This window comes from Pseudopodoces humilis, chromosome 3 (assembly GCF_049639895.1).
Source record: "Pseudopodoces humilis isolate 2021_Gansu_Grassland_sample_001 chromosome 3, ASM4963989v1, whole genome shotgun sequence".
NCBI lineage: Eukaryota > Metazoa > Chordata > Aves > Passeriformes > Paridae > Pseudopodoces > Pseudopodoces humilis.
The window spans coordinates 112,753,608-112,774,458 of NC_142202.1; the positions used below are offsets into that span (position 1 = coordinate 112,753,608).

General features: G+C 44.4%; 1 protein-coding gene across 1 annotated transcript; it reads left to right on the forward strand.

The window, feature by feature from the left end:
* The first annotated feature begins 15 nt into the window (after positions 1–15).
* On the forward strand, positions 16–19,807 carry ZNF512 (zinc finger protein 512). Its single transcript, XM_005532711.3, has 14 exons — positions 16–121; positions 2,629–2,687; positions 4,002–4,210; positions 5,939–6,028; positions 9,592–9,675; positions 10,789–10,913; positions 11,278–11,364; positions 12,780–12,878; positions 13,247–13,414; positions 14,016–14,210; positions 14,902–15,003; positions 16,554–16,616; positions 17,150–17,248; positions 17,691–19,807. The coding sequence occupies exons 1-14, from the start codon at positions 101–103 to the stop codon at positions 18,012–18,014; spliced, it is 1,725 nt and encodes a 574-aa protein (XP_005532768.2). The 5' UTR covers positions 16–100; the 3' UTR covers positions 18,015–19,807.
* The last annotated feature ends 1,044 nt before the right edge of the window (positions 19,808–20,851 follow it).

Consider the following 20,851-nt stretch of genomic DNA (forward strand, 5'->3'; position numbering starts at 1 on the left):
CGCGGGGGGCTCGAGGCGGCCGCGCGCCAGGGCCGGCCGGAAGCGGCGGGCGGAACCGCGCCTGAGGGCGTGGCGCTGACGTGGCGGCGGCATCGGCACCATGCGGGGCGGCGGCGTCTCGGTGAGTGTCTGCGGTCTTTCCAGCGGTGCCGCCGGCGGCTGCGCCGGGGAGCCTGGGTGGTCCGCGGGTCACTGCGAGATGGGCCCCGGCGTCGGGATGGCGGGAGCGAACCGGCTTCCCCGGGACCGCCGGCGGCGCTGTGCGGCCCGGCCAGGCGCGGTGAGCGGCCCTGAACGGGTGGCGAGCGGGACGCGCTCCGGGCTCCCGGGGAGCAGCGGCGGGAGCGGCCCATCTCCGCCCGAAGGCCAGGCTGTCCCCCGAGGCCTCGAGCTGGACCCGGTTTTGTTCGGCCCGGAACTGTGCAAGAACCCGGAGCAGGGCGATGCTGGCGCCGGTGGTGCGCTTTGTTGTAGGAGGACGTAGTTCACGGAGTGTGTGGGTAGAAACGGGAACGTGGGGCTGGAACAGGGAGTTCACCGAAGGACACTTAGCCCTTCCGCGCCTCGCGGGGACAGTCGGGGCCCGCAGGATGCCCGGTGTCCCTGCTGGCACCTTCATCACCTCCAGTTTCCTTATCAGCCTCCTCACCTTGGGGAGTTTCTGTGCTGTACCGACGGTGCAGCGCCGTCTTGCCGGGCTGGATGCTGTAGAGCAGCCCGTCTCCAGCAGCAGCCGTGTTCCAGGTCACCGGCATGGCCCGGTCCATGGGCAGGCAAAATTCACCAGTCTCCCATCTTTTCAGCCTCTGGCCCGCTGTTTCACTTCTTCTCACCAAGGTGTAAAGGAAGGTGATTTTTTGTTTTCCCTTATGTCTAGCTGCTGAGCATTCCTGCATACTTTAGGTCTCTGTTCTTTAAGTCGGAAGTAAACTGTATAAATGAAAAAAACATGCAGAACTTAAACACCAGTTTCTATAGATGTTTCCTTCATAATTGCTGTTATTAACTTCTTAGAAAGGAAAGCCTGACAGATCATTTTCACTCTCCTTTTTTATTGCAGATCCTTAACTGCCACCAAAGTTCTTCATACTAATCTTCACTCTTACGCAAATTTTTTTAGTTATAGAAACCCCATGCATCTTGAAACACGGCATGTTTGTCAGTCATTTTGGTTCTTCTAATCTTAGATTAAGCCAGTGAGTTTCAGCAGACTTTGCCTGCCTGTTTATTCATTTTTATCATTGTAACTTCAAAGCCCTGATTTTTTCTGTCTGCTGCTCATTGAGGTTTCTACACATTTCTCATGTGGAGATTTCCCAGACAATGCTGTTGACACTACTGTTTGGGTGTAAATAATGCAAACACAAACATCCAATTGATTTTACTTCCAAAGAGACAAGATTTGATTGTGAAGTCATTGATCAAGCAGTTGTGAATTTTATCCTGCTCCTTCCCTAACATTTCCATGAGTAGACTCTGGGGCTGGAGGCCCACAGAGAGACTGACACTCCATAGGTACAGTTTACTCATTCATGTATTGGTATCACTGCCTGCTACTGAACTTCTTAACTGGTGGTTGGGGTGTCTCTCACCATTGCTAGTGTGAATCACATTTTTCTATAAAAAAGACAGGTAATTTAGCCATCATTTTTTTTTCTGTTTTCTTTTTTTGTGGGGGGAGGGTTTTGTTTGTTTTGTTTCATTGGAATTTTTGTTGGGTTTTTTTTGTTGTTGTTGGTTGGTTGTTGGTGGCTTTTTTGGGGTTTTATTTGTTCTTCCAGTTTCTTAGCTGATTCATGTACATGGCAAAGTACTACCTTGGTTGCCTAGATTACAGTTTAGGTAATATATATACTTGTACTGGGCAATATTTTTTATTTTCTAGTCTGTATGACTACTGTTTTTGTCCTGAGTTTTCTAATGAAGAAATGGCATTCAGTCATGATTAGTATTTGGAAGAAGGTGGTGGTACATGATTGTCCATGTGCTAGGAGCAACATACAGCAAATGAGTTGTTCGTACTGACTTGTAAATGTACTTTTACAAATGTGTGTTAAATTACATGTCTTAATATAAACATAGCAAGTGATAAGTGACATAAAATCTTTGTTGTGGAAGAAAAAGGTTTCTCTGATGTGGATAAAGTGAACATCTGGGCAGTTGATGGAGTATGATAAAGTGAGATAAAAAATGGGGGCATGAAGGAGACTAGAGACAACATTCTTGGCAGGGTAAATGCAAGAATTACTTCATTAGGAAAAAATAAATACTCTGTGAAAACTAGCAAATTAGTATCTAAAATACACATCAAGCGGTAAAGTATAGGCAGAAAACATATATGGGTGAGTGTACTGGAGACAAAGAATACTCCATCACATCCCATTGCAAGGGGAAAGATTGGCTTTCATATGGGGAGTGTGGAGGGACTCGTCCCCATTTTGATTCCAGTTCCAATTCAGCTGGAGTTGGAAAGGTTAAGCAATTCCAGCTGCAGAAAACAGTGGTTTGTTTTTCAAATGGTGGTGTATGCACATCCTCAAAGTGCAGGTGATTGTGCTTGGCTGCATACTGAAAAATGCTAAAAGTAAACAAATGATGCTGCTAATGTGAAGTTTTCTGCCTTGTTAGGACACCAGGACTGGACATCACAGACAGCAGAAGCTCAAGAAGTCCTTGGAAAATAAAAAGTATGTGAATGTTTTTTTTGTCTAGTTTGATTGAGGGCAAGAAAAACGCTGAGAGAATCCTAGTGGAAAACCATATCTGGTCTTTATATAATATTCTGAATTTTAAGAGCTGCAACAATTTTAATTACTGTGTTGAGAGTCTCAGCTGCCTTCACTTACTGGTTTGTAGGAAAAGTGCTTTTCTGACACTTCAGTGTGTATTAGCTTTCATTTAGTTTTTTTTAGGGATTTTAACATTGTGAAGAAAAATATTCTAAGTTCAAGACTAAGTGGTGCTCCAAAATCTGTGTATTTTGGGTGTGATTGCAACTTAAAGACTTTAATTTGAGAAATCCTCTCCCCATGCTTCTGCAGTACCTCCTGAAACATAGTATGTAATGACCTGTCCTGGTGCCATCCATCTCCCCTCCTTATTAATTCCTGGATTGATGTGTTAAAAGGTGAGCTCCACGGCTCTGAGTATTAATAGAATGGCCATCACAGTCATCGCTTGAGTGATCTAGTTACTTCAGTTGGTAATTGTAGTAGCAATGGGATATACTGCAAAATGTTTCTGTTTCATTCTTTCCTCTTTAGATAAATGGCATTTGCCCAGAGAATAGATATTCTGTGTTTCTTTGACACCTCATTCAGGTTGCTGTCATGTACAGGAATGTAGATGTCCAGGCATTTCAAAGCCTGAGAGAAATACTTTGGAACAGTGAAGCAAAGTTCCCTCTGATCTCTAGGAAAAAAATTCAGTGCTGCTGATTAGTCTAAATGTCTAATAGTCTTAATGTGGTGTGATTTGTAGAATATACTGGAAGGTTGTCTTCATTGCTGAGAGCCTCACTTGTTAAAAATCTTACTGGCTTGAAATCTTTAGTTGCATAATGCCAGCCCTGATTCTGGGAATAGAGACTGAAGGAGATCTTGCCCTTTTTGGGATGGAAAATGTCTCTTTTGTAATGATGGGCTGCAGAAATATTCTTATTTTCCAATGATAAACGCATATTTTTAAATTAAGATTCACTTGTGCCTACTTCTAAAGGTGAGAGTTTGAGGTAGGAGGAATATTTTTTCTGTTGCTCTTGAGAGCTTACTAATGTCATCATCAAAAAGATGTACTGAAAAACAGCACTGAGGATGTTTTATCTTGCTGGCACTTTACAGTTCCCAAAACTCAGAAGATTCAGTGAACTGTGAGATTAATTTTTAGAAAACTTGGGAAGATGAAAAGGATGTTGTCTGTCAAATTTATTGTGATTCCGTGTATATGCATCCATATACAAGTATGTGTCCATATACACAGGAATTCATCTTGATGTTTTCCAGGTCTAAGCAACCTGAGGTGGTGGAAACTGCTGTTATAGGAGTGAACAGTAACTATGATGACACAGTCACCAACATTTCCTCTGCCTCACCAAAGGGCCCAGTGAATGGGAGTGCAGAGCCCAGGAGCAAGCGGACCATTCGCAGGCCTGCTTACTGGTTGGAAATGAGAGGAATGAAAAACAGTGTTAACAAATCTTCAGAAAAAAAAGGTATTTATCACTGTCACTCCAAGGCAAAACTGCTTTTCTCTCTGGTTCATCAGTGAGAGATTGATTTGCTCCTGAAGGACATGCTAAAATTCGACCAAAAATTACAAGCTTGCTAGTGTTCTTCATGTATTAGAAGAAATGAACTTCTACCACTGCGCAAATATGGGTACAGTTCTCTGACATTACACAGTTCCTTTTAAGTGATTTGTCTATTAAAATAATCATTCTGTGGCCAAACTCAGTTCTATCTGTAGAAGAGATAAGTTTGAGTTACACCAGTCATATCAGAAGTAAGCTTCAAGAGCTTTAAAAATAGAACCATCAACACTAAAAAATGTGGCAGAGGGGACTGTTCAGCAGTATTTCAGATTCGAACAGCTTTTGTAGTTGATAGATTATTGTTTTTTAAGGATGTCTTTATTTTCTCACGTTCGTCAGTTATAATTTTCTGATTTGGAATGGTTTGGGTCTTAGGTTGTAGTAGGAACGTTCAGATTTCCTGGCCTAGGAGCTGTTTTGCGAAGCTCTTGTGTGGCAGAGAGTCAAAACTTCAGTCTTCTTCAATGTATTTTCTTCTTACCTCTAAGTCAGGATCCATATTCCATTCTGTTATGTGGAGAGGGAAATTTGGTAGTTTGATAGAAGTGAGATTGCTGTAGCTCCTCACCCCCAGGTCCAGTCAACAGCAAGACTAAGTATTCCTGTTAGGAATAAACACAGACGTACAACATACATAATCAGGAGCCACACATATCAGCATTCACAAAAACAGCATCAACAGCCTCCATCCTTAAATACTCAATCTACTCAGTACCTGACCTTTGGATCCCAGTCTCCTCAGCTGCTGGTCCATGGATGTAGTGGCCCCTGAGGCCTATAAAACTGTGCCAGTGGAGAGTGAAGACCTCCTTACAGACATCCTTGCAGACCCTGCTTGGTGTCAGACATGATAAGATTTTTATACTGACCAGTCACCTATTTACAAGGTGGTCTTTGCTATCTTCTTACACCTCTATTTTCCCCACTTGATCAACTCCAAATCAGGTAATTCTCTCCCCTCCCTTTGATACCACTCCTAAACATCCTAATTATTTTGTAATGTTGAGTTGTTCTCCACTCAGATCCCAGGTGCTACATAACCCTTGGCAGTAACACCACGCTTTCCCTTCTCACTGTTCCCCCCTTCCCTTTTCCAAAGGGTACTTCAGAGAGGCGTTCACACTGACTTATCCTTGTGGGTCTCCTGAGACAGGAGGAAGCTGTCTGTTTCTTAAAGTCTTTAATTGGTGTTTCCTGCCTACCATTGTGCTTCTGTGCTCAATCTGTATTCATGGAGATAAGACTTGGATAGGCTTGGAAATATTCAGGGCAGGCATGGTATTATTTGGGTTTGTGTAAGCTCCTTTTTGTGTGAGTGCAGGTGAGGTTTTTATGAAAAAACCTAGTACTTTCTGTCTCTTTTTCCTGAGGACTATTTATCCAGGCCATGTTGTGGCACTGTTTCTTCTATACCTGCTGTATCAAAGTATTGTGGGCAATGGGGTGCCTAAATGTTGCTGAGTGAGAAGGCTGTATCCAGTTCACTGGTGTCCAGGTGCCTCACAAGAACTACTTTTTTTTTTTTTTTTCTCTACTAAGTGTTGAAAATGAGGATGAGGCAGCAGTAGACTCCAAGCTGTTATCCAGACTGAATACTGAGACTGAAGCATATCTGTTCTTATTTACCAGGAGAAGTACTATTGAAAGGCAAGAGGAAATCTGAGCAAAGGGAAGGCAAAGATGTTAAAGACTCTCCCAAGAAGAAGCAGAAGATTTCAGGTAATACAAATAGCTTGTAATTCCTAATTACAAGCCTTCAGGTACTTCAGACTTCTCTGCCCAAATGACATCTTCTGGAGTCTTCATACTCTGTTTCTGGTTCTGAATGTTTTGTTCTAGGAGACCATTAACTAGTGTCTGCTTAATCGGTGGGAGGTGTTCTACTTTCAGTCTGTCTTAGAAGTCCAACAAAGGGAAGGAGGCAGGGAATTATGGGAAGTGTAGGCCAGTCTGCATCATTTCAGTTTCCCAAAAGATTATAGACTAAATAATCTGACATTACTTGTAAACATCTGGAGATTAAGCAGCTGATGACAGCAATATGAGTTTGTTAAGAAGAAATCAAGTCCAAACACTTTTTTTTTTACTTTTTTTTTTTTCCACAAAGATCAAGGGGCGAAGTGCTTGACATTATAGGTCTTTCATTCCTTCAAAAGGTTTGTCAGTCAGTAGTTAGGTGCAAAAGAAGGTGTACAAGTGGTGAAAGTAGGAGCAGATGACACAGAAGTGCACATTTGCTGTCCAGTCTTGCAAGGATGAGGTTAGGAAAGCCAAAGCCAGCCTGGAGTTGAATCTCGCAAGGGATGTGAACAGCAACAAGAAAGGATCCTACAAGTACATGAACAGCAAAGGGAACACCGGGGAAGGTGTGCGTGCACTGCTCATCAGAGCAGGGGAGCTGGTGACAAATGACACAGAAAAGGCTGAGGTGCTCAGTGTTTTCTGTGCCTCGATCTTTATTAGTTAAAGGAGTCCTCCAGGAATCACAGGAGCCTGAGACCAGACAGGGAAAGTCTGGAACAAGGAAGCCATACATTCAGTGAAAGAGGTCGAGGTTAGAGCACCTAAACAAACTGGATTTACCAAATAATTTGCCAGTAGTTTTGGTTAAGTGAGAAGGTCTGAGAGGAGTGGAGGTTAGCCTGTGTGTCACTCATCTGCAGGAAGGGTCAGGAGGATCCAGGAAACTACAGACGTGTTGCCCTAGCCCTAGTGCCAGGGAAGGTCATGAAGCAGATTATCTTGGCTACTATTATGTGGCCATCTACAGGACAACATGGTGATCAGGCCCAGGCAGAATGAGTTTAGGAATGGCAGGTACTGCTTGACTAACCTGGTGTCCTTATATGACAAGGTGATGCACGTGACAGATGAGAGAAGGGCTGTGGATGCTATTTACCTGGACTTTAGTAAAGCCTTCTGACACCATTTCCCACATCATTCTTCTGGAGAAGCTGGATGCTCATAGTTTGGACAGGTGCACTCTTTGCTGGGTAGAAAATTGGCTGGATGGCTGAGCCTGGAGAGTCGTGCGGAATGGAGTGACATCATCTGAGACTGGTCAGCAGTTGTCTTCCTCAGGGCCCAGTATTTGGCCAGTCCAGTTTAATATCTTTATTGATGGTCTAGATGAGGGCATTCAGTGCACTTTCAGTAAGTTCACAGATGACACCAAGTGGAGTGGGATGTGGATCTACTACAGAGCAGGAATGCTCTGCAGAGGAAAACAAGACAGTCTGAAATGACAGGCCAAGGCCAACAGTGTGAGGGACAACAAGGCCAGGTGCCAGGTCCTGCCCTGGGGTCACTATAACCCCATTAAGCACTCCAGGCTGGGGCAAAGGAGCTGGAAAAAGCCCTGCGAGTGTTGGTCAAGAGTGGCTCAACACAAGCCCAGCTGTGCCCAGGTGGGCAAAAGGCCATCCAGTGGCACCCTTACTGTGCCAGCTCTGGGGTGGCAGCAGGGCCGGGGCAGTGCCCGTCCCCTGTGCTGGCACTGCTGGGGCACCTCCAGTACTGGGGGCAGCTCTGGGCCCCTCCTGCCAGGAGAGCCCTGGAGGGGCTGGAGCGTGTCCAGGGCAGGGAACGGAGCTGGGAAGGGGCTGGAGCCCCAGGAGAGGCTGAGGGAGCTGGGAAAGGGGCTCAGCCTGGAGAAAAGGAGGCTCCGGGGGGACCTTGTGGCTCTGCACAAGTCCCTGCCAGGAGGGGACAGCCAGGAGGGCTCGGGCTCTGCTCCCAGGGAACAGGGACAGGACAAGGGGAAATGGCCTCAAGTTGTACCAGGTTTAGATGTGATACTGGGAGCAATTTTTTGCCTTAAAAGGACTGTCCAGCCTTGGCACAGTTGCCCAGAGCAGTGGTGGAGTCCCCATCCCTGGAGGGATTTGAAAGGTATGTGGATGTAGTACTTGGGACATGGGCTAGCGGTGGCCTTGGGAGTGTTGGGGGAACTATTTGACTTCATAGTCTTGGAGGGCTTTTCCAGCCTAAACAATTTATGATTCTAAGTCCTGTGGGGCCTGACAGGTTGCACTAAGTGCCAAGAGCTGGCTGATGTAATTGTGAGGCCATTCTTGATTGAAAGGTTATGGTGACTGGCAGAGGTTCCTGGAGGCTGGAAGAAAGAAGATATCACTCATATCTTCAAGGACAGAAAAGAAGATCAGGGGAACTACAGGCCAGTCAACCTCAGTCCCTGGGAAGCTGATGGAGAGAATCATCCTGGAATGCATTTCCAAACACATCAAGGACAAGATGGGGATTTGGAGTAGTCAGCATGGATTCATGCAGGGCAAATCATGCTTAAATCAACCCAATACCCTTCTACAATGGGGTCACTAGTTTGATGAAATAGGAGTATAGAAAGATGGTTCACAGTCTGTCCCTATATTCAATTCTAACTATTGTTTTTGTCACCAAGGACTTGGAAGTATATAGACAGCACAAAGCTGAAAGTGACAGCAGGTGTATTGGAGAAAAGACTAAAAGTGAAAATTATCTTGATGATAGAGAAACAATTTAAAAATAGAACAGAGATCAGTGTAAAATTAAAGATGATATAGTTTGGGAAGAAATACTTCTTCACGGCTGGAAAAACAAATAGCCTCCCAGAAGTCAGTGCTTCAGAAGAGGATTCAAGATCTATAACAGATCAAAAGCTGACTAGGGACCAGCAGTGTCATAGTTGCTTTTAAGAAGGCAGATGTTAGACTGAGAGCTTTGAGAAGGAATGTAGACTTTGTGAAGTAATTAGATATGTGAAGTAATTCTGTTGTAATGCAGGGTCACCATGGAGTGCTGTTTCCAGGAGTAGGCACTGCAGTTCAGGAAATGTGTGGGACAACTGAAGAGGACAGGAGAGAGCCAGCAGCATAACCCATATTGAAACAATAAGAGTTTCTTAGTCTAAAGAAGACAGGAATGAGTAGAGAAATGAGACTCTCCATTTTGGTTGATGAGTCCATCAGATGGACTCAGCCAAACTGCACAGAGGATGTTTCAATGTGAAGAATTCCCATCGCCTGAGCTTTGTGTATGAACAGCCATAGCACTTACAAATATTTGGGTGGGACTAATGACTGACACTATAAATAGATTTTGAAAGGGAGTAGAAAACATAATCCTGATGTTGCTTTAGAAAAAAAAACCGCTGAACATTTCTGAATAACTTTGAGACAGCAGACTGAATAGTAGCCTTTTAGAAAAAAAAAAAAAAAGGCTTTTTATTGTAACAAAGCTAGCAGAAATGAGTCTTCTGGCTTGTCTTGTTTGTGTTATGACAGGGAAAAACCAGCAAACTGGAACAAAACAAAACTCCAGAACAAAAGGCCACTGTGTTCAGAAAGAGCCAGAAACCTATGGCACAGGTAAGAAGAGGCAGTAGCTAAGAATTGTTTATGAAGCAGATAAAAGATAAATGTGGTTCTAGGATTTGAATCTGAGCAACAGCTGTGTTTCTGGTGTTTCCATTCAGTAGTTCACTTTACCATTGACAAGGAAGAGCTGGCTGTTGTCCTGGCAGTGTGTCAGTACTGCAGAGCAGGACTGAAAGGACTGCACACTGCCCAAGTTGCACGTGCTCTTGCCATTGCATCATGTAATAGTGAATGGGGAATCACTTTTTGAACTGAGCAAAAGCCTGTTAAAATAGTTGCATTACTAAACTCAGAAAAATATTTATAGTTTTTACTCAGCAGAATATGTGTGCAGGAAAAACTTGGTAGCCGTTGCCGCCAGATTACCTTTTTTAGGAACCAGAAACCCAAGCAATCTCACTGAGAAAAATAAAATTTGCCTTGATTCATTATCATAGCACTCATTAAACACCTCAGTTTTATGCCAAGTGCTGTTTGATTCACAAACTTTTCCCCCAGCCTACTGGAGAGGGACAGCCTAGGCCTGTTATTATTGGGAAAAGAGGAAAGGCTTTTGATCTTGTTATGGTAAGAATTCAGGCAGATAGCTGCTAAACCACTTTCTTCCCAGAACCTCTTTCAGTAATTTATAATCCTTGTGGATTATGCCAAACTTCTGCTTGAGATTTCAAAAAGAGGCCAGAAACTGGAAGCCATGCCACACAGGGTGCTTTTCCCTGGCTGTTGAGTAACTTGACCTGGTGGTCTGACTGCTTTTACTATGAAAACACTTTTGCCAAAAGAAGAGTTTGCTTAGCGTGCTAAAGTAATTGTGCAACAGAAATTACAAAGGAAAAATGTCCACTGGTCAGGTAGAAGAACACTCATTACAAGGGAATGGTAGATTAAAGATTGTTTGTAAAATGTTCTTTGCAAAGGAGGGATGTGTGCCTTGTGACATTACACACCTAAGGCTGTAAATGAGCTAGATGTATTGAAGTGCAGCCGGACACAAGTTTGGTAGCATGTGACCTGTTTCTTTTTAAGGTTCACTGTGCACATGGAAGGAGAAAAAAAAACAGATCTTGTGTTAGCACTTTTATTCTAAACATTGTGCTTTGACAGGTAGTATGGAAGAGCAATGGTCTTTAGAGATTCAGGACAAAGGCCGAGTTACCTGTCCAACATGCCGGGCTGTGGTGAGAAAGACTGTAGAAGGATTGAAGAAACATATGGTAAATTGCAGGAAGGTAAGAACACAAGAGATGAGCAATGGTTTCTTTACTCCTCTTCAACTTACTGATAGAAATGCCTACCTATTTTGTGTTGTATTTAAAACCAGTTTTGTCTTATCATCATGTCCCTAAGCAAGAGTCCTTTATACAGTTGTAAGAATAGTGCTTGCCCAGCCTTTTGCTGGAGGTTTGGGGTAGTGAACAAAGGTGTAGTTATTTCATTGTTCCACTAAACTTTAGACTCCATAAAATCTGTTCCTAGAAGACAGTTACCAGGCCCAAATAAATTGTTCTGCTCTCCTGCTCCTTTCCCCTTAAGAGTTTTCCACTGCTTTGGTTAATTTACAGTTAAATGCACCAAGTCCTTATTTATTTCTAGGAAATGTTCACATGTCATCACTGCGGGAAGCAGCTGAAGTCTTTAGCAGGGATGAAATACCATGTCATGGCAGACCATAACAATCAGGTAATATAACTGTTGTACATCTAAAACTGCTATAGGCAGAACAAGCTTTGCTCCTTTCCTGATACACACAGAAACAGAACATGGAGTGTTTTTTTCAAGTGTTGTAGCTGTTCAAGTCTAGTCTAACTATTATTTTTCCACTGAGACTTGACATCTGAAAAACAGTAGAATGTTACCAGAGATGGTAGGCACGCAACGTCATAGAAAGATGGTTTCTGTTTAGGCTGATAATGTCGCACGTAAAAGGTATTCCCAATCAGAAGGAAAAAGATTAGGCTGCAATTTTCAGTCCTTTGCTAGAAAGGAGGAGGTTTTTCTACATCCAGAGCAGACTAGATTTGAGGTAAAATAGCAGAAGCAGCAATTAGTTCTTGTCTCTCTTTACAGTAAAAATAGTAACCTAACACTAGATAAGTCCTAATACTACAATCTGCTTTTCCTCTTTGCTCTTCCTTTAAAGAAGACAATGTCTCCTGTTGTAGTTGTGAAGAATTAGAACTTTTGAAAATGTCGTTTGGAAGTTTGCGTAAAGTTCAGATAATTCACTTTGATTAGTCTAGGTATAATATTAGGTAAAGTAGGAAATAATATACAATAATGATCAGAGAGAGAATAAGGAACTTGAGCTGTAGTTTAGCACAGATGAATAACTGTTACAAGCAGTCAGCTTGACTTCAGTCAGGCTAAGTGGAAATAGTAAGACTAGTAAATGTTTAAGATGCATCATTTCCTGTCAGTTTATTCCTTTTCAAGGTAATCCCGCTTTGGTTTAACCCCAGCCAGCAGCCAAGCTGATAAATTGAGATAAAGACAGTTGAGATAAAGACAGTTCAATAGGTAAAGCACACAAGCAAAGCAAAACAAGGAATTCATTCAGCACTTTCTTGCAGAAAGGTCCAGGCACCTCCAAGACCACAAGGTTCCATCACACAAAAAGTGGCTTGGGACAACAAACACAATCACAAGGGCTATCCCCTTCCTCCTTCTTCCCTCAGCTTTATATGCTGAGCATCATACCATATGGTCTGGAATATCCTGGTGATCAGTTTGGGTCGGCTGTGCCACGATGTTCCCTCCCAACTGCTTGTGCACCCCCAGGCAGAGCAGTGTGAGAAGAGCCCTTAGCGCTGTGCCAGGGCTGTTCAGCAATAGCAAAACCATCTCTACGCTGTCAACCCAGTTCCCAGCACAGATCCAAAACAGTCCCATACCAATTGTCACCCCAGCCAGAACCAACACAGACATAGAGAGTGATCATTATAGTAAATACATGTCTGTAAAATCATAAGTTGCAGAGATTTAATTATTTTAGAAGCTTTCCTGCCCCAGTGTGTTGAATAATGAATTACCCTGTGGAAAGAATTGTAAATGCTGAACATCCTGTGTTTTTCATTTATCTTTCTGCTGTGCTTTAGCCAGTTGTGAAGGAGGGAGAAGAATTGGATGAGCAGCTTGAGCGAGACCGCCTTCGGAAAGTTTTGAAGCGAATGGGAAAATTGAAGTGTACAAGGGAGGTAAGGTGCATTGTGCAAAGTATGAATTAAACAGCAGTGAATGCATAAACATAAAAACATGAGAGCACTGTTGAGTATGCTGTAGTGCTGGCCAAAGCAAGATTTGTTTCAGTATCCCAGCTATGCTTTTACAAGAGAGTAGCATAGAATCATAGAATAGTTTGGGTTAAAAGAGACCTTTAATAGTCATTTCAATGCCAATTCTTTGTTGCAGATTTTGTCTGTCTGAATAGACTAACATGAAAGTTTTCTACCTGCTTGTCTCTGCTCTGTCAGGATAAGTGATAGTACCTTGGTCAGCAAACTGTGGATCCTGTAATCCCCTGAAGAATGATTTTCTTCCATGTATTTTTCTTCTGTGTTGACAGGGCTGCACAGGCAGCTTCACCAGCATAATGGGATACCTATATCATGTTAAAAAGTGTGGAAAGGCTGCTTCTGAGCTGGAGAAAATGGCTATGAAGTGCCACCACTGTGGAAAAGCATACAGATCAAAGGCAGGACTTGTCTACCACCTCCGATCTAAGCACGGGCCGGTGAGTGCACCCTGCAGTGGTTATCAGGGGACTGTGATGGGACTTCAGCCACTTAGTCTTGAGACACATGTAGGCTTTTGTCTGCTACTTTGGTGGGTAATTACAGATCGCAGATCTTTGCATTTTTCCTGCCCCTGGATTTTGTCCTTCATAGTTTCTTTCTAGCAGCAGCTGTTGCTCATCTCTGACTAGGATGAAGTTTTTAATAGTAAATCAGCATGGCAGCAGTAAACGACCTTACTTTTGCTCCATGAAAGAGTGAATGCTAGCATAACTCGTGAGATGCTTTCCTTTGCTCTTAAAAGACTCACCATTGGAGCAGAGCATGTCCATGAGAGTTTTACAGTGAATAATGGAATACCTTTCAAGACTAGCAGCTGCGTGAAGCTCTCTGCTTGAGCCTCACTGCTGTGATCCCTGTGAGCAGATCTGGGGGTCTGTCTGACTAGTGGGATGCACTTCTGTCGTATGTCTCTGATAATAAACCATAGCTGCTGCAGCCTATTTATGAGAGATTTGGCAAAACATTTCTTCCCAGTATTTAGTGTAACTGAAATAGGAAATAGTGAAAGAGGCTTACCTTTTTGGGCCCTCATTGCAGGTCACTTTCCTCCATGAGGAGAGAAGAACAGAGACCCTGAAAGAAATCAAACGGGAGCAAAATAACACAGGCAGAGTTCAGAGGAGATCTGCAAAGGTGGCAATCTACTATCTCCATGAGCTGGCAGGAGAAGAGCTGGCCAAAGAGTGGCCCAAAAGAAAAGTTCTGCAGGACTTGATTCCAGATGACCGGAAGGTACAAGGGCTTAAAAATGCTTTATAGGGTTCAAGATTATACCTTCTCATCTGATAAGTCTTGTACTGGCTCCAACCCCATGTTTATGGCACATGAAAAGCAGTATGTTGCTTGGAGAATTGGGTTCTGCTCTCTCTTGTCTTAGATTACAGTATTTCTGCAACAGCAATTGCTGTGGTGCAAATGTTTTGTTCAGGCAAGCTGTAATGACTGTAAAGTCCTATTGCTGGAATTCTCAGTGGGCACAAGCAACATGGCCAATTATGGGCATGATGTTGCTCACAGTTGATAGGCTCAGGATCATTCCTGCCATGCTGTAAGGCCCCATCAATCCTTCCAGTCTCTCATACATGCTGTGATACTTCACAGTGTTTCAGACTAGAGAGTTTCCAGTAGCGTCTTTCAGGCTGTGAGCGAAACCCAAGGGAAAATGATGCTTTATGATTTCAGCGGGGTAGGTACATTTAGAGGAATTGTTGTAGTCAAGACAATGGGAAGTTTCAGATTCTGATATTGTGGGGGTTTTCCAGATTCAGTTATATTTCTAGAGAGTTGGTGAGACTGGAAACACTCATTATAGGGAGTTTGTTTGTTAGAGTAGGAGAAGAGATAGCACTTCTGTCTCAGCCTAGAAGAGGAAATTCTGCTTAGCTGGCATTACATCCAGGTCTTGATTCCATCTTTGTCTCAGCTGAAATACACTCGTCCTGGACTGCCCACATTTAGTCAAGATGTGCTGTGCAAATGGAAAACGGAGATAAAGATGTACCGAAGAGTCCACTGCCCAAATCAGGTAACCCTTAATTGTTTCTGAAGCCCCAGAGGGGACAGATTTCAGGTCTGTATGAGCCAACAGCTTCCCACAACCTTGAAACTGCAGTTGGTCTCTCTTTGGTATGAGACAAATCCTGCTTCATCTCAATATGGCTGCTTAGTGTAATCAAGACCCTGTTTAGTCTTGGAGATGTCTGAGGATGCTGCTTTTGTCCTTTGCATCAAAAGGCCCTGGGGATGATCCTTTTGGGAATGTGTGTGAACACCTGAGAGCCAGTAACTTGGTATCAGGCCGGTACAGTTTTCTCATCCAGGTGGGCAGTTGGTCCATTTGGAGATCTTAATAGTGGGAAAATGACAGGCTCCTGCCTTTCTATCTAAATCTAATCATAGAAAGAAAAAGTAGAGGTGGAAATACAAGAGTAAAGAGACTTTGTCTGGCACAGAACTTAAGTTTTCTTTATTGCACTAGACCAGCTTTAAGCTCTTTTCAACCTGGCCTTAAGCATTTCCAGGGATAGGGCAGCCCCAGCTTCTCTGGGCAACCTCTGCCAGGGCTTCACCACTCTGACAGGGAAGAATTCCTTCCCAGTATCCCATCTAGTCCGGCCCTCTGGCAATGGGAAGCTATTCCCCCTTGTCCTGTCATGCCAGGTCCTTGTCCAAAGTCTCTCTGTGGCTCTCTTGGATCCCTTTAGTCACTGGACAGCTCAGTTTCCTACAATGCCTTACAGCAATCACCAGTCAGATCCAATGAGAACACACGGCCTCCTTGGTGGAGGTGGTGGTGGGCCATCTCCATGTGATGCCTGCTGTCAGAGAGCCAAGGGTCAGCCCTCTGGGTTTGGTGCATAGATGTTGCCTTCCCCCTGTCCTACCCTACCCCACCCCCAGCACTCTCTCCCCAGTATTCAGGCTAGCATCATTTTCAAGTGTCAAAATTGCAGGACCATGTTGTATTTGGAGCTGTCTCCAGAGAGTAGCTGTCCTGTGTCAACAAGCAGTAACCCAGCAGCATGTCTTGCTCCTGCCTCCTGTTCTGGGACCTGGGCTAAGGGCTGAGCACAGTGTGGTACCCCAAGACTGATGCCTGAAGCTCCCCATGGGACAGACCTCTAAAGGTGCCCTTTAACTGAGACCAGGGATGTTGGGTGCTATATTCCTGCTCTGTGCCACTAGAGACATGAGCAGTGCAGGAGGGAGAAGTGTCTTGTACCTGCCCCGTGAGCTCTGTTTGAAACTTTTCTCTGTTGCACTTTAGGCAGAAAGCAAACTATCATTTTAGTCAGGCTGTTGGTAGAGCATGAGTGTAACTGTCGCAGGAGTCTCTTTATTATGTCCAAGTGTGCTCAGAAACTGGAAATATATATACTAAGCTTAATGAAAACTCTTCTAATGGTCTTTTTACCAGAAGCTTTCTGGCTTTGGAGGATTGGTATCTGCCTGCCTCTGCCTCTCTTCTGTGCTTTTGGGACTGCCCTCCATATAATAATGCTTTATTGTCCATGAAGAAGTGATTTCTTTCTGGCATGTTGTTCACATGTTTGTTTTTTTTTTTTGCTGTTTCAGGGTTGTGAATCTGTATATGGCAGTGTCTCAGGACTCAAGTCTCACCTTGGCACATGTACCTTGGTTGGTAGCCTTCGTCTTATATAATAGCCCCACTGTCCCTGTCCCTCTGATAACCTTTTGTTCAAGGTCTTGTCCTGCCATCTGCTAATCTGAGATCCTCACAAATTCATTGATTCACAGAATACTTTGGGTTGGAGGGGATCTCCAAGATTACCTTATTCCAACCCCCAGTTCAGGTGCTCCCCTACGTGCTAAGGAGGTTCCCATTGCAAACAATGCTTGAGACCAGGAGGAAGCACCTTAATGGCATTCCTTTTCAGCAGTTCTACCTGTAGATTCACAGCTACAAGAGCAGTTTTTCCAGGTGCATTGCTGGAGACCTTATGTTATCTCAGAGAGCAGTGCTGTGCTTCATGGGCACAACTGCTCATTCATGTCAGTGCTCCTATAGGTAAAGCTGTCTGGTATGGATGAGAGTTTCTAGTTTTTATTGCTGGATTCTATCTGAGCAAGATTCAAATGAAATGTATAGATTTATCAGCCTCCTGGTCCAGCAACTCTTTATGGAATTTTTTTGTTTGTTTTGATGCCAGGGAGACTTTGTGGCTGGTAAATACAAGTGTCTGCTGTGTGAGAAGGAGTTCATTTCGGAGAGTGGGGTCAAGTATCACATCAACTCTATGCACGCTGAGGTAAGGCAGGCAGAGTGGAACCTCAAACCCCAGGCTATTGGAGGTGGGGAGAATGTCCTAAGAAGAAAATGCTGGATGTGTGCCATGTTTTGCTTTTTCCTTGCTCACTGTTGGGAACAGGGTCCTTAAACTTAGCTGATCCTGTGTTGGTCTGGGGAGGAAGTCTTGTGTCATGTCACACGCCTTGTCCCAAGCTGCTGCCGTTCTGGTCAGCTCTGCAGCATTTCCTGTGCCTTTAACTAGGCAAATCTGAAATCAAATCTGAATCCTCTGAGACAGAGTGACACCTGAGGAGACACTTCAAAGAACAGAGCATTGTTAGGCAGTTGCCTTTCCAGAGCTCACATTTCAGGGAAACCTTGTCCCACAAGGCAGCCCTGATAAGCTTGATTTGGTATTTCCACCACCATCAGTACCAACCTGTTGCCTTCTAAACCTGCAGGACTGGTTTGATGTGAATACAACGACCACCAAAAGCTTTGAGAAGCTGATGAAAATTCGCCAAAGGGAAGAGCAGAGGAAGCAACGGAAGAAGCGTCCTTTGACCAGGGGCAAAAAAAAGAGAGCTGGAACGCTGGTTGCCAAGAAGCTCCCCACTGTTGGAGTTGAAAAAATGAGGAGAAGTAAGAGAGGTGGTCCACAATGCGTGGACAATGAGAGTGCAAGCAGTGAGGAAGGGGCACCCCAAGTTTCACAGAGAGATGAAGTTCCAAAAGCCAGCTGCAAGCGAATCCGAAGTAAATCCCTAGAAGATGAGAAGGAGTAATTCTAAAGCTTTTCAGTTACAAGTCCCACTTCTGTCAGGCTCATAACCCACAGCACTAATATAAGCAACTGAATGTCTTTGGGACTGTGACTCAATTCTGCGGGTGACTTTGATACTGAAACTTCTGTATCAGTTGTGAGGTCTGGTCGGTTGTGAGGAATACAAACCAAAGCTGTGGTGCAGAGGCTGCTTCTGCTGGTGTAGTTTCTTTTGGACAGTGGCACTAACAGTGTACCCAGTGTGATTCCTGCTCTGGTTGCAGTCTCAGTTTGGTCATACTAGTTGCTTGTTTAGTGGTTTCCAGTACAGCAAGTGTTTGTTTTGTCATCTTCCTCTGATGTGTGAGATCACATCAGATCACCACAAAAAAGGGTTCTTTTTTACAGTTCTTCTCATAAGGGACTGACTAGCACAATGTTCAGGTCTCTTCAAGGTGGAAATCCATTCTTGCACAGAATGCACACAAATTAAACATGAAAACAGTGCTGTGCAGAGTGCAAAGACTCCAGCTTGCCCTGTCACTCTGCTGTCTGATGTCAGCAAGGCTGCCACAAAAGAGACCTTCTCAGTGTTTGCTGTATCCTGTTGCACAAGGCTCTATTTCATACACCGGTGTTTACGCTCAGCACCAGCGCGTGTACTTGAAAGGGGATGGAAGGTCATTATTACCCTTGTCAGGAGCTCACTGTTCCCCTGGTGTCTGTCTCCTGTAATGCTGGATGTTGAAGATATGTAGAAAGTCTTCCAGTGCTGCAAGGACTGAATGTTCTCAAGCCCTTTGGAGATTCACTAGCCTTTCCAGAGCCCCCAGTAACTAATGTACTGAGATGGCCTTTGTGTACCCTCTGAAGCCCACTTGTTTCATGCTCACCTGGGAAACATACTGCAAGACAGTGCATATCGACATGAGCAGCCTGCTAGTGCTGGGACCAAGTTCCATGAAGCTGTCTTGCCAGCTTGTGGTTCTTTGTCATGCCATTGCTCCCACAGTGTCCTTTTACCCTGCTCGACAGGTACCATTTTCATTGTCTTACATACCCTGTTTCTTTTCAGTATCACCTCTCTGTGCAAATGAGCTGTATTAGCAGTGGCTTCCCTGTGTAGAAAAGGTTAAAAGAAGAGGGGTCAATATTTTAAGTCATGTGTTGGCATTGGATCATAAGGAATAATATCTTCCTGTGCTCCATAAATCATAGAACATTAAGGGATTGGAATGGACCTTAAATATCATGTAGTCTCACCCCCCACTGCCATGAGCAGGGACAGATCCCACTGTACCAGGTTTCTCAAGGCCTTACCCAACCTGGCTTTGAACACTGTCAGGGCTGGGGTATCCACAGCCTCCCTGGGCAACCTGTTCCAGTGTCTAAATGCAGCAGATGTCATAGAGGCTAGCAGGAGGCAGCAGCACAGGCAGTCCTCTTTTTCTAAGAATGGGTTCTCCAGAATCTCTGTTATCCAAAGACCCACTGTATCAGAAAATTGCAAAATTTGCACTGTCTGACAAAGTTGCTGGTGCTGAAATTCACAGGGAAGCCATTGCAGTGTCTGGGGAACAGGCAGGTTTGTACATGTGTGTTAGTACCAGCATGATCACATTGTTCTTGACAGTGGGGAGTAAATACTGTAGGACCAAGGTGGTCTCAAGAGCTGCCTTTGGAACCAGGTGCTGCTGTGTTTGCAAGTGCTGTGCTGAAAGTAGATGTGTGGACAGTGCAGGGTGTGTAAAGTCTGCAGTGAGATGGGCAAGATCAAAAGGCAGCAAAATAAAATGCCACCAGTGCAAGAATGTGGTTTCTTGTCTGTTTGGTGTGTGATGTTCTTGGTACCATCCCTCCTCACATAATCCTGCCTGCCTGCAGGATTGTCCTGCATGCTCTGGTGCTGTCCAGTTGTCTTCACAGTTTATCTTCAGAACTCCACAGCGCTGTACTTCCAGCAAATGTTCGCTACGTTCCCACTCAGTACAATAAACCCAGGAATTAAAGAAGGTTTTTCATGGTGGTTTCCAGCCTAGAGTCTTGTTTCCTGTCATTCCTGAGTTACTAACTAGACCTGCTCTCTAGACATGGATACTTTGTGACCACTTGGGTTTTGTACTTACTTTAAGGTACTCCTCCACGTAACATGGCAGGTGGATAAAAAGCATTCTCCAACAATCCATCTCTGTCTATCGGCATTACAGCAGATTGTTGGCTGGATTGGCTCAAGCTGGGATGAGGTGGTGCTGCTGCTGCCACCTCACCTGCCACCTGTCCACTGTTTATGAAGAGAGATATCTGTCCTGGAGCACCTGCATCCTGCTCTAGTGGGGCTAAGGCAGCCGTGCTCTACTGCTCTGAGGGCAAGGAATTTAGCAGAGAGGCAGAATCACCTGTCTCACCTGCTGTCCACACTGCTGGAGATGCAGCCCCGGATACTGGTGGTTTCAGGGCTGCCAGTGCACATGGCAAGGTTGGGTCCAATTTTGTTGTCCCTAGGACCTTGTCCACCAGGCTGCTCTCCATCCATGGATTCCCCAGATTCTTCTGCAGCACATCACTCTCCTCCAGCAAATCAATTGCACCAAGCAGCTTGAATGAAGACATTGCGTAGTGTAGGCAGCAGGCCCTGGAGAAACACTGTCCACTGCCCCAGAAAACTGGTCCTTGCTGTTATCAATTCTACTTGAGCAAGTACATACTTAGAAAGAGATCCAGTTTTGAACAAATCAGAAGTGACAAAAGAAACCAGCTAGTCACTCAATATTTGTTGTAGTGATTCATTGTACTAAAAATGCTGTGTCTTCTCATCAGAGCTTGTTTTTATTTCAGCCTCTATCCCATACTGCTGGGTCC